The sequence below is a fragment of the Rhodnius prolixus genome, unplaced genomic scaffold (genome assembly GCF_049639745.1).
Source record: "Rhodnius prolixus isolate KJV_2025 unplaced genomic scaffold, Rpr scaffold_1, whole genome shotgun sequence".
Classification (NCBI taxonomy): Eukaryota; Metazoa; Arthropoda; class Insecta; order Hemiptera; family Reduviidae; genus Rhodnius; species Rhodnius prolixus.
The window spans coordinates 62,893,202-62,913,951 of NW_027411581.1; the positions used below are offsets into that span (position 1 = coordinate 62,893,202).

Below are 20,750 nucleotides of genomic sequence, written 5' to 3' on the forward strand. Positions count from 1 at the left end.
CCCCACTACTCCTCTATTCGCTACATCTAACCATTACAGAAGTACGATTATATATTGTATTCTCATCACTAAAATTAATAATCTTACCTCTGATGATGGATGATTAATAATAAATGGGTAATTTTGATAAAAATCAATGGTACAACTTTTATTGGAAACTTTTAGGAAAAGTTCGATTAAGGGCAAGTTCGATTTAGGAAAAGTTCGATTAAGGGAAAGTTCGATTAAGGGAAAGTTCGATTAAGGCAAATATCGATTAAGGGAAAGTTCGATTAAGGGAAAGTTTGATTAAGGGAAATATCGATTATGGGCAAGTTCGATTTAGGGAAAGTTTGATTAAGGGAAAGTTTGATTAAGGGAAAGTTTGATTAAGGGAAAGTTTGATTAAGGGAAATATCGATTAAGGCAAATATCGATTAAGGGAAAGTTCGATTAAGGGAAAGTTTGATTAAGGGAAATATCGATTAAGGGCAAGTTCGATTAAGGGAAAGTTCGATTAAGGGAAAGTTTGATTAAGGGAAATATCGATTAAGGGCAGGTTCTATTAAGGAGCGTAGGGGGATAGTTTTCATGATTTCTTTAAAGTGTTCTTTTAGTTTACATTTATTATCTTGTCACTTGAATAATAATAATAAGAATCAAATTAAAAAATAATTAGCTCTTTAAAAGTACCAATTAAACTATCGATTATTCACTATTTAGGATTTTTTCGAAATCGGTTCACACGATTTTCTTTAAAATCGATGTGCTAATTGTATTCATGTTAGATTTATAACATTTATTTGAAACAATTTTCCAGGAAAATTCGATTAAGTGTAAAAAAGTGATAAAAGGGCGTGGACTAGATTAGGGCTAAAGTGCTATTTTGTGTAATGCACGTCTCTTAAGGCTTGTTTATTACTGTTTAACGAAATTAAATACGTGGTTAAAATCGATTTAAAGGAAATTTCTAAACCAGAAGTAAGTACATCTTTTTTTTTACTTAATGCATTGTTCAGTGGGTTAGGATAGGTTTCTTTTCAGTGAATTGTATGGTTACAAACTGTAGTGTTGTTAAGAATTAAGATAATACTCAAATTTTTAAAATTAATTCGTGAGTTAGAATCTTGAGTAAAATAGAATTGGTATGAGTTTCCAAACAAGATTTTAAAAAAAAAAAAAAAAAAAAAAAAAAATAGGATTCAGTTCAAAGCAATTCCGTTCAAACCAGTTCAGTTCAAGCCAGTTCGGGCGTAGGGACGCAATACAATTTTTGGGAAATGTTAATGCAAATCCAAAAAAAGAAAAAAGGAAGGGATACCTGCAGAAATAATCCCGATTTGGTTACCCCATATTTGCCTCTAACCTGTAAATTCCAGTGGTAGTTTTTTTTATTCGGTAATAACTAAACGATTTGCTTTTTAATCTGTTTTTAAAGCTCTATGACAAACCAGTTCACCATTGATCACAATTTAAATGTCTAATAGACGAGAGAATTTAAATATCATTTAAGGTATCGATTTTGTAAAGAAAAATATTCACGTTCAGTTGATTTCAATTTATTTATTTCCCCCCCCCCTCTAAAATATTCGATTGCTATTTCACTGTTCAATAGAATATCTTCCAGGTCAAATTAGTTACATACTGTGAGGTAACCTGCTGGTCCATACCATACAGAATCGTGGGAAAGGTTCGGTTCAGAGGCTTAAAGCCTGGAGCGAACACAATTCGTACTCCAAGAAGCCCTTCCAGGGCGGCATAGCTTTCGCCATACAGCCAGAGCATCGTCTAGGTGCTTACTAACCTTATTCGAACACATTCTCTCAATAAATTACATTCATCCTAATAACTGAAACTAGAAGCTATGTACAGCTACACAAGCACGACCATTTCTATATGTATACATATTTACACTAAACAGTATACACTATACACATGGGTAGGCCATTCAGGCGGGGCTTAACGTCCAACTACCAATTAGGTGTCGTGGACGGAGGCGACTAGCAAACATACTTTGCTATACATTCCTCATATTAAACATTAAATAAAATCCAAAGCCTAGACCGGGGCAATCGAACCCACCAAACCAACAATACATCTTAGCATTGCAGGTCTAGCCTCTAACCGCCTAACATACTTTACTGTAAATTTCTTTTATTAACCATTAAATAAAATCCAAGGCTTAGACCAGGGGAATCGAACCCACCAAACCAACAATACATCTTAGCATTGCGGGTCTAGCCTATAATCGCTCGGCTACCGTGGCGCCCATCACATAGGTAGGCCATTATCACTAGAATATCACTCACACTCCATACTTATAAACACATTCGCTTCACACACATTCATCCCTCTACTATATACAACTATTTACATAAACCTTACAACTAATGGATGGAGCAGTACTCTCTATATTCCTGCCATCCTTATAGCTTAACCGAAATTAAAATCACGTAATCCTTCTCTAATCATTTTCTTCCATTCATTCTAATTCGGTTATAACTTTTAAATACACTCATATTTCTTTGTTAGCTCTGCTACAGATTTAAGCACATAGAATATTAGGTCTTCGTAACGAAATGGTGCATCTAAATACCTGTATAAGTCGTCAAACATTTGTTTTCTTTCTACTACATAAACCATGGCGTAACTTCAATTTCTTGTAATCTTCGTGCTCCTAAGGGAAAAATACAAAATGTCAACAAGACACAGAAGGGAATTCAAATGGAAGACTACGTGATGAGAACTTATTCGGAATATCTCGGTGCTTAGCACTAACATATATACCTACTCCTTTTCCTTCTCCTGAACATCTTCCTCTAATGTTCTGTGGAAGTCTTTCTTTCTCAGCAAGAAGAGATTCGAGGTTTATATCAATTCCGCTTGGTGGGATACCTAGATATGGACACAGAGATTAGGGCACTTGCTTTTCCCGCAAGTAATGATCACTTTTGCAACCAACGCGGGAACTCAGAATTGAAAAATCTAGTAATTTAAATATGAACTATTCATTAAGTTGTCCGTTGGTACATCATTAAAATGATGGTGGCTTCAAAATTATGTTGTGCGGTTTATCACAGAGCTATCAACATTTTATTGATAAATCATGACTGGTGTAATATGATCGCTAGTTTCCTGTATGACGTCATTATATTATAGTTTGAACGGATGTATATGAGCGTCTCTCTACAATTACCAACTTTTTCAACCACATTTTCCACTGTGAGCATTTTTAGGCCCATTCCGGTTAATATGGGTATGGTAGGTTGAATATTCGGTATAACCATAAATTTTAAGTAGATAAACAAAGATAGTAGTATATATAGGGATAGGAGGGGATTCTTTGTCCTGTACATACACACTTGCTGCTTTTTTTTCCAGTGAATCCTGCGCATGTTGAGCCATCTGCTTCCTCCTTTGCCTTCCTCTCCCGAGGGTTCTGCTCTGCTAACCCACCATTATCTCGTAATTTTCTATCCACCCATCCCAACCCTGTTATATACATATATAATACTCACCCACAACATAGTAATTAAACAGCAGCCTAATGGATAGAGGGTGAGAGGGGATAGAATAGATAGTAAAGAACAAATCCCTCCTCATTATGTTATTCATGTTATGAATGAAACTCCCTTTTTTAATTCGCCAAGACAACGCTGGTGGTGGGGGGTGATGATTAACAAAATGTACCATAATGACTCTCTTAAAAGACCCCCGGGTATAAAATGCGAATCATTTCCGTATTAATGGCTATCTCATATTCGCATACAAAATAAAGTGACTAATTATTTATTATTATTATTTACTCTTTGTCTGCCCAATATATTCACCTCTTAGAAAACATCATTTATCTAAATATAATATTCAATGTAGATAATTACACCAATTTGACTGCTATACTCTCAATCTGCTCAATCACTAGATGCACCCTTAGATGCACCCTTTCGCTGTATATATGTACTTAAATCTGTAGCAGAACTAGCAAATGAAATATTAAAAATTATAGCCGAATTAGAATGAATGGAAGAAAATGATTAGAGAAGGATTACGTGATTTTAATTTCGATTGAGCTATAAGGATGGCAGGAAGACGGCGGCCATTAAACTATGGGTGCAGACTAGGTCTCAGGAGTGGTGGCTTGCCACCACCACTGGGTAGGGACAGTTGATTATAGAAATACTAAAGTTAAGATCTTTCATAATAAATGAATAATATTACAATAATAATGATAATAATTAGAAATTTTGATTGAACAATCAATGTATTCAAGTCTGAACATGATGGTAATATTTTAAGTTTGGTCAGAATTAATTTATTAATTTTTATATTATTTATTTTGTAAGTCGTGCGTTTAGTTAAGTATTTTATTATTACTTTTTCTTCAAGGAACATTAAGAATTGTTTGTAGAGAGACGGTTTACTCCATTCTTATTTTATATTATTATTTAATTTACTTGTCATTATATGTACGCATATTATTTATTATTATTTATTTATGTATAATTTATTTTTGTATCTGCAGGAATAATTTTATTTGTTTACTGAACACTAACCATTAAGATTGTTAATGAAATTTAACTCACAAACAGAACCCCCCCTATTATATGTCAATACATAAAATACAGTATCTATCTAATCTAATCTAAATCTAATTATTATTATTATTTTTTAATTTAGTACAGTCATACCTCGTTACATCGCGATTCATTTATCGCGGCCTCCAGTACATCGCGGATTGTTCAAAAATTCAAAATTCAGGAATTATGGGGCGAAAGTTGCCCGCCGCACGCCAGCAGAAGGCAGGAAGTGCCCGCACAATTCAAAATCTAAATAAAAGAGTTCTAAAAACATATGTACACTTTAGTTTCATCTATGTATCATATTAATATCATTTATACATTATTTTATGTATGTTATTTATACTATTAATATTTTAATTACACGTTTGAAACTATTCTTTAATGTTCTAATGATAACATATCCACTTATATGGTTTCATATACACTTACTGATATTATACATACACTAAAAATGTACGTATGTTAAAAATGAGAGGGTGACTCTACTTCGCGGTTTTTCACTTATCGCGGCCGGCTCTGGTCCCTATTAACCGCCATAACTGAGCGATGACTGAATTCCTTCTATTTTTAAGAATATTCCCATTCTATTATTTACTTAGTTAATCGGTCCTTAGCTTAGTAACTGGACCTCCTCAATAAGTTTCCTTCCACTGGACGATCTTTGGCTTTTTATGTGCCATCTTCTTGCGGCAAGTCTTCCTCTATGTTCTCAAGCTATGTTAAAAAAATTTCTCTGGAGTCTGCTCTGAAGCATCCTCTCCATTTGACCCCTTACAATCATCTAAATCTAACCACGCGTAAGACCTGCAAGTAAATCCTCATTTTTCGTTTTTCTCACTCTCCGCACTCCTTTTTGGGCCGAATTTAGAGCTTTGTACTTCCAAACCGCCAAATTTGAGATGAATGAGTTATTATAAAGTTGAAAGTTGTGTGAGTATAAACAGTTAAATATTTTATTTGACAATCCTGACCGGATATTATCACAGTTGAGTTTAACCTTTAAATTTCAGATTTTTTTTCCCCGGTCTTTTAAGTATATTATTTCCATTTTAGATAAATACACTAATGTATTTTTTATTTTTGACTGCAAGATCTATTTAAATAACGCTTTAATGATCACACACGTTTCCGTTCACAAAGATAAATAATAAATTTTAATCAAAAGGGGTTTAATAATTTATTTCATTTTGAGAGAAAAATATTTTAATATTTCACTTAAAAGAATTTGTTTCATCTGGAATGGAAACTCATCTTTTAGCGTAAATGAAAAATAAATAAATATATAAAAAAAAAAAACATCGAAAAAGTGCTTCTCAGAAAAAGGTCTAATGTTGAGTGTGCATTTTGGGGGATGGGGGTGCTTAAAGAATAAACTTTTTGATTTATTTAAAATTTTTGGCATTTTCTCGAATAAAAAGCAGCATAGTTCTAATCATATGTATATTACAAAATAAACTTACTTTGTACAAATCTAAGCTGCGAACTGTGTGGATCTACAGACTTGAGGCGTGGGGATTCTACGAGGGTCGTTTGAAAAGTGCGTGCAAAAATAAAAACTACTTAATTATTTGGGGTAAACCTTTTTTATTTTTCAACATAGTCTCCTTTTAGGCTTATACACTTCGTCCAACGCTGCTCTAGTTTGTTGATCCCTTCCGAATAATAGGATTTGTCCAAGTCTGAAAAATAGCCATTCGTTTCTGCAATCACCTCCTCGTTTGAATAAAATCTTTTTCCCGCCAGCCATATTAGGAAAGAAATAGTAGTCCGAGGGAGCCAAGTCTGGAGAATAGGGGGGGGATGTGAAACGAGTTGGAACGAGCTTTTTTGTGGGCCAATCGTGGGCGTTTTTCTTGCAGCTCGGTTTTCAAACGGTCCAATAACGATGAATAATATGCACCTGTAATAGTTTTACCCTTTTTCCAGATAGTCGATGAGGATTATTCCTTGCGAATCCCAAAAGACAGTCGCCATAATCTTTCCGGCCGAAGGAACGGTCTTTGCCTTTTTTGGCGCAGATTCCCCCTTGGTAACCCATTGTTTAGATTGTTCTTTGGTCTCAGGAGTGTAGTGATGTATCCATGTTTCATCCACAGTGACGAAACGACGCTTAAAGTACTGCGGATTCTTCTGGAACATGCTGCAAACCGTCCTTGCAACACTTCACACGATTTCGTTTTTGGTCAAGCGTGAGCAATCGCGGCACCCATCTTGCGGATAGCTTTGTCATGTCCAAATGTTGATGCAAAATATTATGTACCCGTTCATTCGAGATGCTCACAGCACTAGCAATCTCACGCACCTTCACCCTTCTGTCATCCATCACCATATCATGGATTTTATCAATGATTTCTGGAGTAGTAACCTCAACAGGGCGTCCAGAACGTTCAGCGTCACTTGTGCCCATTATGGCCACTCTGGAAATTTTGAAACCACTTATAAACTGTTCTAATCGAAGGTGCAGAGTCACCATAATGTTTATCAAGCTTCTCTTTAGTCTCCTGAGGCGTTTTGCCTTTCATAAAGTAGTGTTTAATCAACACACGAAATTCTTTTTCGTCCATTTTATGAAAATCACTCGACTTCCTCGATTCAAACGAATGCCAAACACAAAGAAATAGACCGATCTGGCTGAAACTTAGTGTGTGTTCTTCCAAGAGATGCTATTAACTAAACATAACTTCGATACGCGCCAGTAGTGCTATCTCTCTGACTTTGCACGGACTTTTCAAACGACCCTCGTACAAAGCATTTACCAGCCTTTACCGAATCTAATCCTTTACAATCCAAAAAGTCCTGCTCCAATAAAAATGCTCTTACATAATGATCTGTCCGTTTCTTTTTGAGTCCGATCTGATTAAATTCCGTTATCAATGATTCCCACATCTTATCCTATCATCAAATTCCTTCTTCTGCTTTAACAACTTCCAAGTCTTATCTTACCAAAATGTTCCCAGTAGCCCTCGTGATCATCTTCACCATCACTGAGTATCTTCTTCAATTGTCACTCATCTCATTTTAAATTATTATCACATTCTTTTGTTGGCAAATTTTACAGTTGCAAATCAATCAATGGTTGGTTTAAGAGAAAAAGGAAACCTCTGAATGGTTATTGGTAAAACCAAACTCGAAGATTTGGACAAAGGCAATAATACACGATTACCTTTTACTACTATTCTCAAAGTTTCGAACTCATTAATATTCCCTCAAACACGAAATATTTGACCCAAATTAATTCTCAATCAACATTACAGTTTTTTTTTTATTTGCAACAGTACAAAATATACATCTAGCAAATGGCTCAGTGGCACAACCAGGATGACGGGATGAGAGAAACCATGCAGCGCTGGAACTCTCTCTAGGAACTTATTGGGGGTTTAGGAAGCAATGAGGTCCACGTGGCCAACGCCGTTTTAAGAGTGACGTGTAGGATTGTGCAGGATGGGACGATGTGGATAGTGATTGAGCCAGGGGATTTGGGTGATCGCGAGAGTTTGCTGTGGAAATTTCAGGAATCGGGTGTGGATTAATTCATTTACATACGGAATATGGAGATCGTGATGGAGGGTACGTTTGGAGACTTTAGAATGGTGTGTTAACGATTCGGCGGAGGACTTTAGACTGGAAAGATTGGATAGGTTGGATGTTGGATGGTTTTAGTGGAGCCCCACAATTCTGCTCCATATGTCCATTATTGGTCGTAATAGTGTTTTGTGAAGTGTAAGTTTGTTTTGTACGTTCATGGAGGATTTCGATTCAAGGAGTCTTCTTAGTAGTCCGTAACGTCTGTTCATTTCTTGTCCTTTTAAGTCTTGTGTGAGGGTTCCAGGTTAGACGGCTGTCTAGGTAGAGCCCTAGATAAAGAAACCTGTGTGGAAGTCGGTAGGTCAATATTGTTAATAGTTAGTGGAGGGCAGGTCCGTCTTCGTAATGTGAATGTCACCTGAGTACATTTGGTAGTGTTAAATTTAATCCTCCAAGTTCTGCACCAAGCTTCCATGAGCTCAAGGTGTTCTTGGACAATGTTAGAGACTTGCAGAGGATCAGTATGGGAAGATAGTATGACGGTATCCATCGGCGTAGGTTGTGATTAGGGTTTGGCGAAGGGTAGGAATGTCAGCAGTATATAGATGGTGTATAGGATCGGTCCAAGTATGCTGCCCTGTGGCACGCCGACCGTATATTGCATATGAAGATCAGAGACCTCTCCACCGCATCTCACTCTGAAACAACGATCGGTAAGGTAGGATTGCAGGAGTAGGTAAAAAGGAATGGGGAGGAATTTTTTAAGTTTAAATAAGTAGTCCTGGGTGCCAAACTCTGTCGAAAGCCTGGGCCACGAAGAGGAAGACACCCAGGCAGTACTTCTTCGTGTTCCAGAGCCGAGGAAATAGACATTACAGTTTTTCCAGTAAAACCGGAAATTACACTGAATTAGTTCATCTTAGAGAAGCCAAGCGCAACTAATACGAATGATTACAGAATAGCCTAGTAGGCAAGTTTCAAGGAAGTGAAAGGGCTACATTCCGCTTGAAGAATTTTCTCCAAACAAGATTTGGTTAGCAGTGCATAAGAGATAGCAGCGCCCCAAACAAGAAAATTGCACTTTAGTGGCACCCATTACCCTCCCTATATCAACGGAAGTACCATTAATCGATTTTTTTTTTTGAAAAGATATTTAAATCTTGTGGTCGAATCGATAAACAATTTATAGCCACAAAAATACTAAAACTTGGAAGATTTTGTGCCGGTTCTAATTACCCATAAGATAATCTAATAGAGATGTTGTTATTAAATTTAATATTTATCTCGTAAATATTTACAAAGGAAAGTTAGAGGCCTGTTTATTACAAAACTCTCTACAATATTCAAGTTCCAACTAATACAAGCTTAGCTTCATTTTAATATAGGCGAACTTTATTGAATACCGCTAATACATTTTATACTCGAATTTTGGCTACTGTTATAACAAAATTTTCAAAGTGAAATGTAGGCCATAATTTATGTTTAGAAGATAATGGAAAACTTAACAATAGTTTTCTTTTTTAAATCCCTAAAACAGGAAATAGCCTAAAACAAATTTTCCTTCAAAATTATTCAAATTGAAGTTATAGATCTTGAATTCATGTTCAATATACTCGTACGTATAGTTCCGGTCATACACAATGTTTTTTGTCGGCTTCCTTTTATCTTTCCCTCTTCAACTTTCCCGCGCTTCAATCTTTTCATTTCTTGTTCCCGCCAAATATATTATTGCTTTTAGTTCCCACGCTAAGAAAACCTTCCCCGCACTCTACTGCCTTCTTAGTCCTCCATATACGTTCTTTTGTATAGTGTGAGTCGATTTCTGGGTCCGCTATGCTACACGTCAAATGCGCGCGACCGCTTTTCCCGCTTCTACTTAGCGCATCTATTAGTGCACGCATCTAGCTCATATAGTACTGCTTTTCACCGCATCCAAATCAGTTCACCATTGACACAGTCAACGATATGGCATCTATTTTGTCTGTCTGTGCCACAACTATAGTATCGCCACTGTTTAGCCCGCATAACGTTGTTACTGTTAGAATCTACGTTTTTTTTTTTTGTTGGTGCCTATGACTGGACCCAAGTATCTGCTACTCTTACCTTCTTTAGGGAGTACAAACGTTTAATGTTTAATGATGTATAATGATAAATCCTATTACTAGAGACCAACATCCATTACGTAAGAAAAACAATAATAATAATTATTCTAAATAGATCCTAATAATGTAAATATACAGGTAATTACTAAGTTAATATTGGTTTTATATAACATTGTCACAAGTTTTCCACAACACCGTTTAGAGTTGGTGAATATTTTATTGGCTGTGAATGGCCCCTCCTCTTTACCTGTTGACCGTCTTGAATAATTAATATGTTCTCCTTATCTCCTGCGGGGAAAACGTTTCCATTATTATTTAATGGATATTTCCAAATAATAACATCCGAAATATAGAATCAGAGAATCTGAAAAACTAGGATCATTGCCTAAGGGCAATGAACTTAAGATTTTAATTTACATTAAAGGTAGTGGCAGTTTTAATAACTAAGCTTACAATTGATTAAATACTAGATAAACATAAAACATAAGTTTCACGATGAAGAATAGGTACCATTTATTTGATAGAATCACCGGAAAAATATGACTGATAGAGGGTCTAAAGAAAGGAAAATTCGAAAATCCTTTAATGACTTACGTGCTAAGAGATAGTTGGAATAAATCCACTGATTGAGACATTCAACTGTAAAAGTAAAAAAAAGGTAAAGTAATCGCCTATTTTGTCAGACAGGCAGGCAAGGCTTTAAGTCCAACTACCAATTAGGTGCCGCGGACGGAGGCAACTAGTAAACATACTTTACTGTAAAATTTCTTTTATTAACCATTAAATAAAATCCAAGACCTAGACCGGGGGAATCGAACTCACTAAACCAACAATACATCTTAGCATTGCGGGTCTAGTCTCTTAACCGCTTGGCTACCGTGGCGCCTCTAAGCCACAATTATATTATATTTATTCAAGATAGATAATAGACAATTCCAAGATAAACAGAAGGATAATTCTTAAGGTAGATTAGAGGATTGCTTGGGGTTCGGGGAAGACGATGTTTAATAAGCTAACTTCTAATACTGCCTTTTAGATTGGCTAGTGCTGTTAAGCATTCAAATGTATCGACAGAAGACTTAAACTGAAATTAGTACAATAATTAAGATACGTCATGAAACCCCGACATTACGCAGATACCTCTTCCTACCTGTCTAGAACTTACGAGGAATGTTAGGTTCCTCTTTCAACTAGGGGTACCAACCATAGAACATCTTGACTACAGTGAATTACACGTCTCTCAGACCTGAGTCCTTCAGTCTGTGCTGTGGTTATTTTCTTTGTGTGCAACGCCAGAGTGTTTTTAAATGGTTTCCCTCTCCTCTGTCGATAAATAATATATTATAAAAACAATCTTGTTCGTTCGGTTTTATTGTAAAATAATAATAATAATAAAAAAAAAATTATATCTCCCAAAACAGTAGAATGAAAAGCACAACAGAATGGAAATCAGCATAACGAATAGCTAGCGAGCCAACTATTTTGTGATCGTTCTAAGAAGTAAGAAGGCCATCTGGAGGTTGACATTTCTGGAACTGACTTGCAGATGAATATGATTATATTCAGCTTCAATATGAAAACAGTTATAAGCTACTATAATCAATAGGGATCTTCATTCTTAGAGGGCTGAAGGTAATTATGTGCAACATTTTGTTATTCCAAAAAATTACAGTTTTATTTAGTGCATAAATACTAATAAATACATAATATAGAATACATAAGATTTGTCATGCACAGTTGAGAACAATGCATTATTATATTTTTAGTTTTAACGCGAATAATAAAAATGCTTAAATCTTTAGTCAATAAAATATTTGTAAAGGTGTTTGTTGACTACAATATAATTGATATAAATTTAATAAAATATTATTTATTTTTCACTTTCCAGTGCGTACAGTAATTGAAAATAAGAATAAGCTGACGACATAATCTGGAACAAAAAGAAAAAGCTTGGTTAAAATCTTCTGTAGTGGGAAAACCTTTTGGAAAATCAATCAATTTACATTAAATCGGTCCTTTTATTATAGATCAAGCATTTATTTAAGGCTCCTCGTTGGACGGAGATACCTGGTGTCATCAATCGACCTATAATCATTGTGGCTTTTAAGGATCTATTGTAACATTCTTCGGGTAACCTAGTTAACCGATATCTTAGAACACTTTGTTTTCCCAAAACTGGAAGATTACGAAATTTTTGAATCTTACTTGAATCTAGCTCAAGTCTAAAGAGGAAGAGTCCTTTTTTTCAGGCGGGGCTTTACGTCCAACTACCAATTAGGTGACGTGAACGGAGGCGAATAGCAAACATACTTTACTGTAAATTTCTCAATATTAACCATTAAATAAAATCCAAGGCCTAAGAAAGCGAGAATCGAACCCACTAAACCAACAATACATCTTAGCATTGCGGGTCTAGCCTATAACCGCCAAACATACTCGTACATTACTATAAATGTTTTTTATTACCCATTAAATAAAATCCAAGGCCTAAGAAAGCGAGAATCGAACCCACTAAACCAACAATACATCTTAGCATTGCGGGTCTAGCCTATAACCGCCAAACATACTCGTACATTACTATAAATGTTTTGTATTACACATTAAATAAAATCCAAGGCCTAAGAAAGCGAGAATCGAACCCACTAAACCAACAATACATCTTAGCATTGCGGGTCTAGCCTATAACCGCCAAACATACTCGTACATTACTATAAATGTTTTGTATTACCCATTAAATAAAATACAAGGCCTAAGAAAGCGAGAATCGAACCCACTAAACCAACAATAAATCTTAGCATTGCGGGTCTAGCCTATAACCGCCAAACATACTCGTACATTACCATAAATTTTTTGTATTACCCATTAAATAAAATCAAAGGCCTAGAGACTGGGCAATCGAACCTTCTAAACCAACAATACATCTTAGCATTGCGGGTCTAGCCTCTAACCGCTAGGCATCAGTTAGTACTTCGTTCCTGAATTTAACCAACAAATATATCAATAAACATTGCTATTAAATTTAATTTTTTTGCTGACGTAATTACTGATGTAATTACTACTTTTAAGTGGTTATTCCGACTCATGATCCTTCATTTAATTACCCCTAATTTTGATGATAAAAGTTAATTTGCACTCACATCAGAGTATGTGCTCAAGTTTGCAGCAATCATGCCACCACCGGACATTACCAATGGCTTTTTATATCGCTCCCTCGCTATCATAATAGACGATTTGCAGGTTTTATCCCAATGAATCCAGTTTATATTATAAAATTGGTGAAATAGATAATTACTCTGAAAAAAAAAAAATAAAGTATAAAATAGTGAATCAACTATATTGATAGCAGTAGTGTGAAGATCAAATTTGTGTGTGGTATTTCTAAAAATCATTTGGTCCAGTTTCCTGATTCAGACCTGATCAGATATTTGTTGTCCCAGCCAGCACAATATGAATACATCGGTAATCTCACCGAACAGGATCAATAGTGACAGTAATTGCGGAGCGATCCGGACCCCACCCTAGAATTTCCGGAATAATAAATTATTATACTGCTTAATGAATTTCTAAAATGATAAGTTACCATATTGCTTAGTGAAATTAAAAGTTTAACCAACAAAATTATTTAATTAGGGTTTCAATTATTTATAGTTTATTAAAAAAAAAATTAATTCTTTTTTCTTACATTCAGCTCACTTAATTTGATAATCACACAATGAAAATTATCCACTTTTGCTCACAAGAGTAGTAATGTAAGGCAATAACTTTAATTCGCGAAAAGAATGATAATCGAGTACTTTAGAGCAGTAGTTCTTAATCGCGGGAAGGGGGGTTTAGGGCTTCTGAGTGCCTGCAGCTGAATTTAGAATAATTTTGAGATTTGGGAGACATCAACGAGTCGCAGCTTTATTCTCAGGATGGTTTTAAAGAGGAAAGAGTTCAATAGGTTAAATTAGTTTGGTTCTCAAAGAAAATCAGCAGCATTTGTGGCGTGAGATGGGACTAACGATATTGCCTTCCATTAACTAGTGTGAAAATGGGTTCGATTGGGGAATATCTGGAAGAGCCTACTGATACTTCAAAATGTACATCGGTTATATAGGGTCGAGGGATTACAAAGTAAGTGAGCAGAAGGAACTTATTAAGCTGGTGGAGAACACCGATGCATAACTTATTAAAGCCCTGGGCAATCTCCAGCAAGACCCCCTGAACATTCTTAGAAGAAGAAGTGTCTTTGCGAACTAAAGCTCTCGGCCATCTCCAAAAAAAAAAAACCCTCGAACAGTAATTTTTATTCTTACTAGGCGAACTAAAGAATACTTACTGATACAGATATATATAATGACAACGCAACAATCAAAGCCGCTACAATGAAAACCAACATCAACGGCCATTTGGCGATTGTAAGCAGAGCATTGAAAGATCTGGAAAAACAAGGACAAAACCAATAACTCCAGAATCCATCTAAATAATTAAGGGTTTTTCAAATACTCACTCGGTGATGACTTTATGGTGTTCTACATTTTGCTGGATGCAATAATTTATGATCTTGGAATAAACTGCATTCTCTTTATCTGAATTCAAGGCATTTTCTTTGAATTTTCCTCCATTCTCTTCATACAATATTCTAGCTCTTTTTTCAATTAATTTTATGGAATGATTTAATATTTTCAATTGTGTTATCAAATCCATCGAGAAGAATATCACGCCAACATTTGCGGCTGCAATAGTTACACTGAAGATGAATGCAACGGAAGCTTCTGATGCCATTGACAATAAATATTTGAAATTGTTGTCGATCAGATACGGAAACCACAAAGGCACTGGACATTCCATGTAAATACCATTTTCATATGTTTTCTTGCCTCCTTGATACTGATCCACTATTGGTACCACCACTATCCAAGCTAAGGCAATGAGAGAAAAGTATGCTGGTATAGCTGTTAACAATATTATTTTAAATTTTCTACTTTCCAAATTCAATTTATCTTGTAAAACCTTTGTGGAACTGTCACCATATTTGTAATATTTTGCTTGAATATTTTTTAAAAAAATAATTATACTTTCTCTGTGATTATTAATGTTGGATAATAAAATAATTACTAAAATTCCTATTGTAAAAAAATGGAATGTCATTGCAAAGGTGGCTATATCGTGGTTCTCCAAAGACAATATTACGGTTTTGCCCAATAATCCAACGTGGTATACTACAATTATTAAATATATGACCACTTGGAGAATAGAATATCTTTTCCATTTTGGTTGGAAATTAGGGAACAGTGCTCCAATCTGCAGTAAATACCAGAACTCACTCTTCGCCGTATCATAAATTTGTTGATCTTGGTCCATGATGTTCTCCACTAATCTAGGACTCACTGAACCTTCTCAAGTGACAGAGATATCAACACTGAGTCAATAGGGAATTTATTGTCGTGGTGGGAATATCGAGCGATTTCCAATCTTTTCTCCCACTTTTCGCTTTACCCATAGAAATTGTTATGTAAATAAATCGTGTCACGCCCAATGGCGGCTATAGTTTGTAAATTGTGCGCAGTAGCAATAAAATATTAAGTTCTTGATTTCAATTATATTCTAAATTATAATACGTAGTCCAGACTTTGGGTTAGTTTTTTTGAAAATAGGAGATTGCGAATAATTTAGGACTTGTATTATATGGTGGGCACAAATAAAACAATAAAAATGTATTGGGTCCTAGTGAAAAATCGAACTGTACAAGAATGCAATACTTCCGGTTTATAGAAAAGGTTAGAGGCGTAGAGTCAAAGAATAGATACATTTTAACATCAGCATGTTGTGATGTCCGGTGGTAATTGAGGTTAAAATCGTCGTCCATCGGTAATGTCCCCGAAGTAGTATTGTTTCGACTTCTGTAGCTGGTATGGTGTAAAACTGATATTAATTAAACGTAAATATTATATCATAAAATGAAACGTTTACTCCGTTTTATTCCAAAGGAAATCGCATTAACATTTATATTACAAAATTATATTAATTATTCAAGACGGTCAACAGGTAAAGTGGAGGGGGCTATCCACAGCCAATAAAATATTCACCAACTCTAAACGATAAAAATTGTGACCGTGTGATCTAAAACCAATATTAACTTAGTAATTACCTGTATATTTACATTATTAGGATCTTTTTAGAATAATAACATCTTTTTAAATAATAGATTACTTCGAAAAAAATATAATTTGATGCAATATTATCAACCAATTGGTGTATCCAAATGCGGAAACCACGGAAACGAACGCAAGGGCCGGACAATTGGAGGATAAGAATAGAATAAAGGGATAATATAAAGTGAAATTGCCCTAGGCGCTCAGATTCCGGTCCGCAGTACGTGGAAGTAGAGCCTGGCTTGCCAACTTAACAATGGAATCGCTAAAATTCAGATAACATTGTCACATGTTTTCCAACACCGTTTAGAGTTGGTGAATATTTTATTGGCTGTGGATGGCCCCTCCTCTCCACCTGTTGACTCTCTTTAATAATTAATATATTTTGATTATGACGATAAATATATTTCCCTTGGAATGTAACGGAGAAAACGTTTTACCTTATTAATTAAATATTTACGTTTAATTAATACCAATTTTACACTATACCAGTTACAGAAGTGGAAACAATACTACTTCGGGGACATTAACGATGGACGACGACTTTTACCTTAATTAACACCGGATGTCACAACACGCTGATGTAAAAATGTATGTATTTTGTGTATTCTTACTATGTTATGCTGCATGTTCATGTGAATGTTTAGGTTTTTCCGAAAATATTACGCCATTTTCATTCATCGATCACCTCATTTTCAATATAAATAAATTCATACATTAAAATAAATGAAAATATTCTTATACTAGCTTCTACTTAACAGCAACCTGTTTGAAAATAAGTAGCAGTTTAGTGTAATAAATGGTTATTGAAAAGATTTACTTTTCTGTAAAACAAAGAATGAAGCGCATAGATTACAGTACTATCTTTTTATAATTAATTCAAAAAAAGTTGCATTAAAATATGAATTAGCAGGTTGATCTTTATTAAGGTTATCAAATTCCAATTGATTTTGAACGCTAATTTAGCTGTAAACGTCGACACACCAGACGTCCTGAACTGACACCATTATTGTTTTCTGATTTCCTCAGCCTACATTCTGCTGATTAATAATCTTTTTGTTTAATACTTTCCAATGAGCTTTAAGTTACCGCCATATTATTTCTTATAATATCCTTCATTTAATAACAATTCTAGTCGTTTACAACTTTTTCTTGAACTAAATTCTCATCATTTTAATATTATCGTCTCCAAAAATAACGTAGAATTTATAAAATCTTTGGTCACATTAAAACAAGCAAGCAAAATTAACTTTTGTTTTAAGTCAGCCTTAGAAAGGAATGTTCAGCGTATAAACAGGGATAAACAGGTGTCGGTAACTACCGGGACTAGTCTTTAGTATGTTGGCTACAGGATAATCACCTTAATCCAGGCTGGGTAAGAGTTTACTCCAGCTAATTTTATTCCAGCATAATATTAGAATAATTCATTTTAATTATAAAATTATTATATTTGTAAAGTGCAAGTTTTTTCAGAGGATGGTCCAAGTTTTGAAGTTTAACCTTCGTCCTCTCATCCATAGTTCTCCAGCACTTCTTGTTGGGTGCCCTATCTGGAAGTAGGCTATTATCTCACTCTGCCATTATTGTACACAAATTAATTAAACTTCCTTTGCCCGAGTGGAAGATTTGTTTAAGCTTGGATTTAAGCATAGTGTGTCGGACTACTTCGACTGACTAAGTACTCGTGTCCTGCCTTTAGTTGTATTTTGTTTTAAATCATCTAGTGATTTCTGATCTTCAATTATTAATTCTTAATGAAAAATTTTTTTTAGCGCTATATTGAGGTTTACATTTTTGGAAATGACGGGAAACTTGCAGATGAAAATGATTATGTTCATCTTCAAAGTGCAAACAGTTACAATAGGAATCTAAATTGTCTAAACAGTTGGAAATTAACAAAAACATTTTGTTATTCCAAAAAAAAAAAATGCAGTTTTATTCAGTGTATAAGAAAATTGAATACATAAGATTTGTCGTGCATAGTTGAGAACAATATTTTATTTTTAGTTTTAACGCGTATTATAAAAATGCTAAAGTCATTAGGTATTAAAAATATATATATATATACAGGGTGTTCATTTTAAGACGGCTCAAATGCATTTCATACTTAAACGGTTAATCTCCTCTGCCTCGCAAGCCAGGTTAGCCTGGATGTTATCAACTGCTCTCTGTATCCGAGTAGGCACCTTTGAAGGCACAGTACATGCTTCACAAGTTGAGTAAAGTGCATTATTTGATAAATTAAGGAATAAGTTTGATCCTTTACATGAAAGATATTGATCACTTAAATATGTGGCAGGAGGTTTCCAATTTGTTTGGTAATTAAACACAACTCTCCCAAAATTACCAAATAATTATTAAACCTTCTTGTTTATACCCTGTATATATATATATATATAATTTTACTATAATTGATATAAATATAATACAAATTTTTTCATTTTTTATTTTCCAGCGCGTACAGTAATTGAAAATAAGTTTAAGCTGACGACATTATCTGGAACAAAAAGAAAAAGCTTGATTAAAATGATCTCTAGCGGGAAATCCGTTTGGAAGTATCCGGTTTTCCTTTTATTTATTTATTTACAAAGTAAGTACAAAATATTTACAGGAGTACCAATTCTGTGTATTCTAACTCCTACACAGTTTTCGGATATGTACACAGGTTAGTAAGAAAGTACAAATTTAATTAGAGGGAAAAATAAATAAAAACCTCAAAAAGGTAAAAATAAAATGTTTAAGCCTAATTATGATCCTAAATTATAGGCTAAGTATGTGCTTGACTCTGTTATGTTCGTATTGTAAGTTGCTGTCATATGTTCCTGTTTGGCTGTAAATAGGTATGACGCTGTCATGTAGTTTGGTGAAAAATCTGTGTGTGCTTTTTCGAACTATTTCCTTGATGTAAGTGGAGTCTGTATTCTTGTAGAGCGTCTCGATGTAAGTGTACCTGGGTGAGTCGGTGGCCAGTCTTAAGAACTTGTTTTGGATTATTTGTAGCTTTTTGATGTTGGTGTTACAGGTCAAGTTCCATGCAGGGCAGGCATATAGCATCATTGGTCTAACAATTACACGGTACATTAACAGCTTGTTTTGGGTATCAATATCTGAGTCCCTTGATAGCAGAGGAAATAATTTCCTGATAGCTACTTTCCCTTTATTCACACGATCATTAATGTGAGCTGTGAAAGTCAGCCTCCTATCCATTATTAGACCTAGATATTTAATCTCTGCCTTCCAGGGAATTATTAGATTTTTAATTTTGACAGATTTACTAAGCACCGGTCTTCGCTTTGTAAAGAGTTGTGGCCACAGTCTTGTCATCGTTAATTCTTATTTTCCATTTGTTGCAAAACCGATTTATCTGATTGAGAGCTTTGGTCAGCTTTTTTGCGATGGTGTCCGTCCTCCATGAGGAGGTGAAGACAGCCATGTCATCGGCTTATAAAGCAAGCTTTACATCTTTAGGGTTGGGTAACATATTTAAGAATATGATGTCAAGAATTGGGGCCAAGAATTGATCCCTGAGGTACACCGGCATTCACTTGTTTTAGGGAAGAATTTTTCTGATTAATATTTACAAAAAAAAATTCTATAGCTCAGATAGGAAGCTACTCGTATTAGTTTTATTAGGTATGGGGGGAAATTGTAGGTAATAAGACAGTAGAGTAGCCCCTCGTGCCAGACAGTATCGAACGCCTTCTCCACATCAAGTGACACAAGACCAGTGTGCTTTTTTATATTGAAATTGCTCGTAATGTCATCAACTAAACGAGTAAGCTGAGTAATGGTGGACATACCGGGCCTAAATCCGCATTGTTCTTCTTTTAAAAGCGGCATATTACTGTAGTGGTTATAGATCCGAATGTGTATTACTTTTTCTAGAATTTTGCTGGCGGGGTCACTAAATGGTTTACCGGGCTTGCGAGTTACTAATAACTTTAGAAATTTTCCAACTCTCTGGAAAGTGTCCTAAGCATATGATTTTGTTAAAAAGTAGAGTTACAAAGACAATGGCCCTACGAGGTAAGTTTTTGAGTAAGATGTTTTGTATTTTATCATATCCTGGTGATTTATTATTTTTTCTAGATTTAATTATAGAGGAAACCTCTTTAAGGGGAAGTAAGCGAGCATATTTCGGGATTGATATCATGACTATTGATAAAGTTGCGCACAAAACGACTAACTTTGTTAATGTGACTGGCTGTGCCTAGATCATCGTTTTGTTTATGCACCTTCTCAAAATGTTCAGCCAAAACTTTAGCCTTTTGTTTGTCGGAATAGAACTGTGTTCCGTTAACACTAAGCGGAAACTCACCATAGTCTCTACTAGATTTAAACCTCTTTGTCACCTTCCACAGACTATTGTCACGTGTGTCTACTGAGGACAAATATTTTTTCCATTCAGTGTTTCTCCACCAGATCAA

General features: G+C 34.9%; 2 protein-coding genes across 3 annotated transcripts in view; one reads left to right on the forward strand and one right to left on the reverse strand.

Annotated features, from left to right (window-relative positions):
* The window catches only part of LOC141446080 (protein APCDD1-like), a 460,040-nt gene that overhangs the window by 198,355 nt on the left and 240,935 nt on the right, over nucleotides 1-20,750 (forward strand). The gene's annotated exons all lie outside the window — the stretch shown is intronic.
* On the reverse strand, nucleotides 11,848-15,797 carry LOC141451549 (odorant receptor 4-like). Of its 2 annotated transcripts, XM_074123015.1 has the most exons (5): nucleotides 14,679-15,796; nucleotides 14,508-14,607; nucleotides 13,600-13,704; nucleotides 13,324-13,479; nucleotides 11,848-12,116 (listed from the first exon to the last, which is right to left on the reverse strand). In XM_074123015.1, exons 1-5 carry the CDS (start codon nucleotides 15,530-15,532, stop codon nucleotides 12,057-12,059), a joined length of 1,275 nt encoding a protein of 424 aa, XP_073979116.1. In that variant the 5' UTR covers nucleotides 15,533-15,796; the 3' UTR covers nucleotides 11,848-12,056. The 2 variants fall into 2 exon arrangements, with proteins under 2 accessions (XP_073979116.1, XP_073979127.1); XM_074123026.1 differs by lacking the exon at nucleotides 13,600-13,704 and having other exon boundaries at nucleotides 14,679-15,797.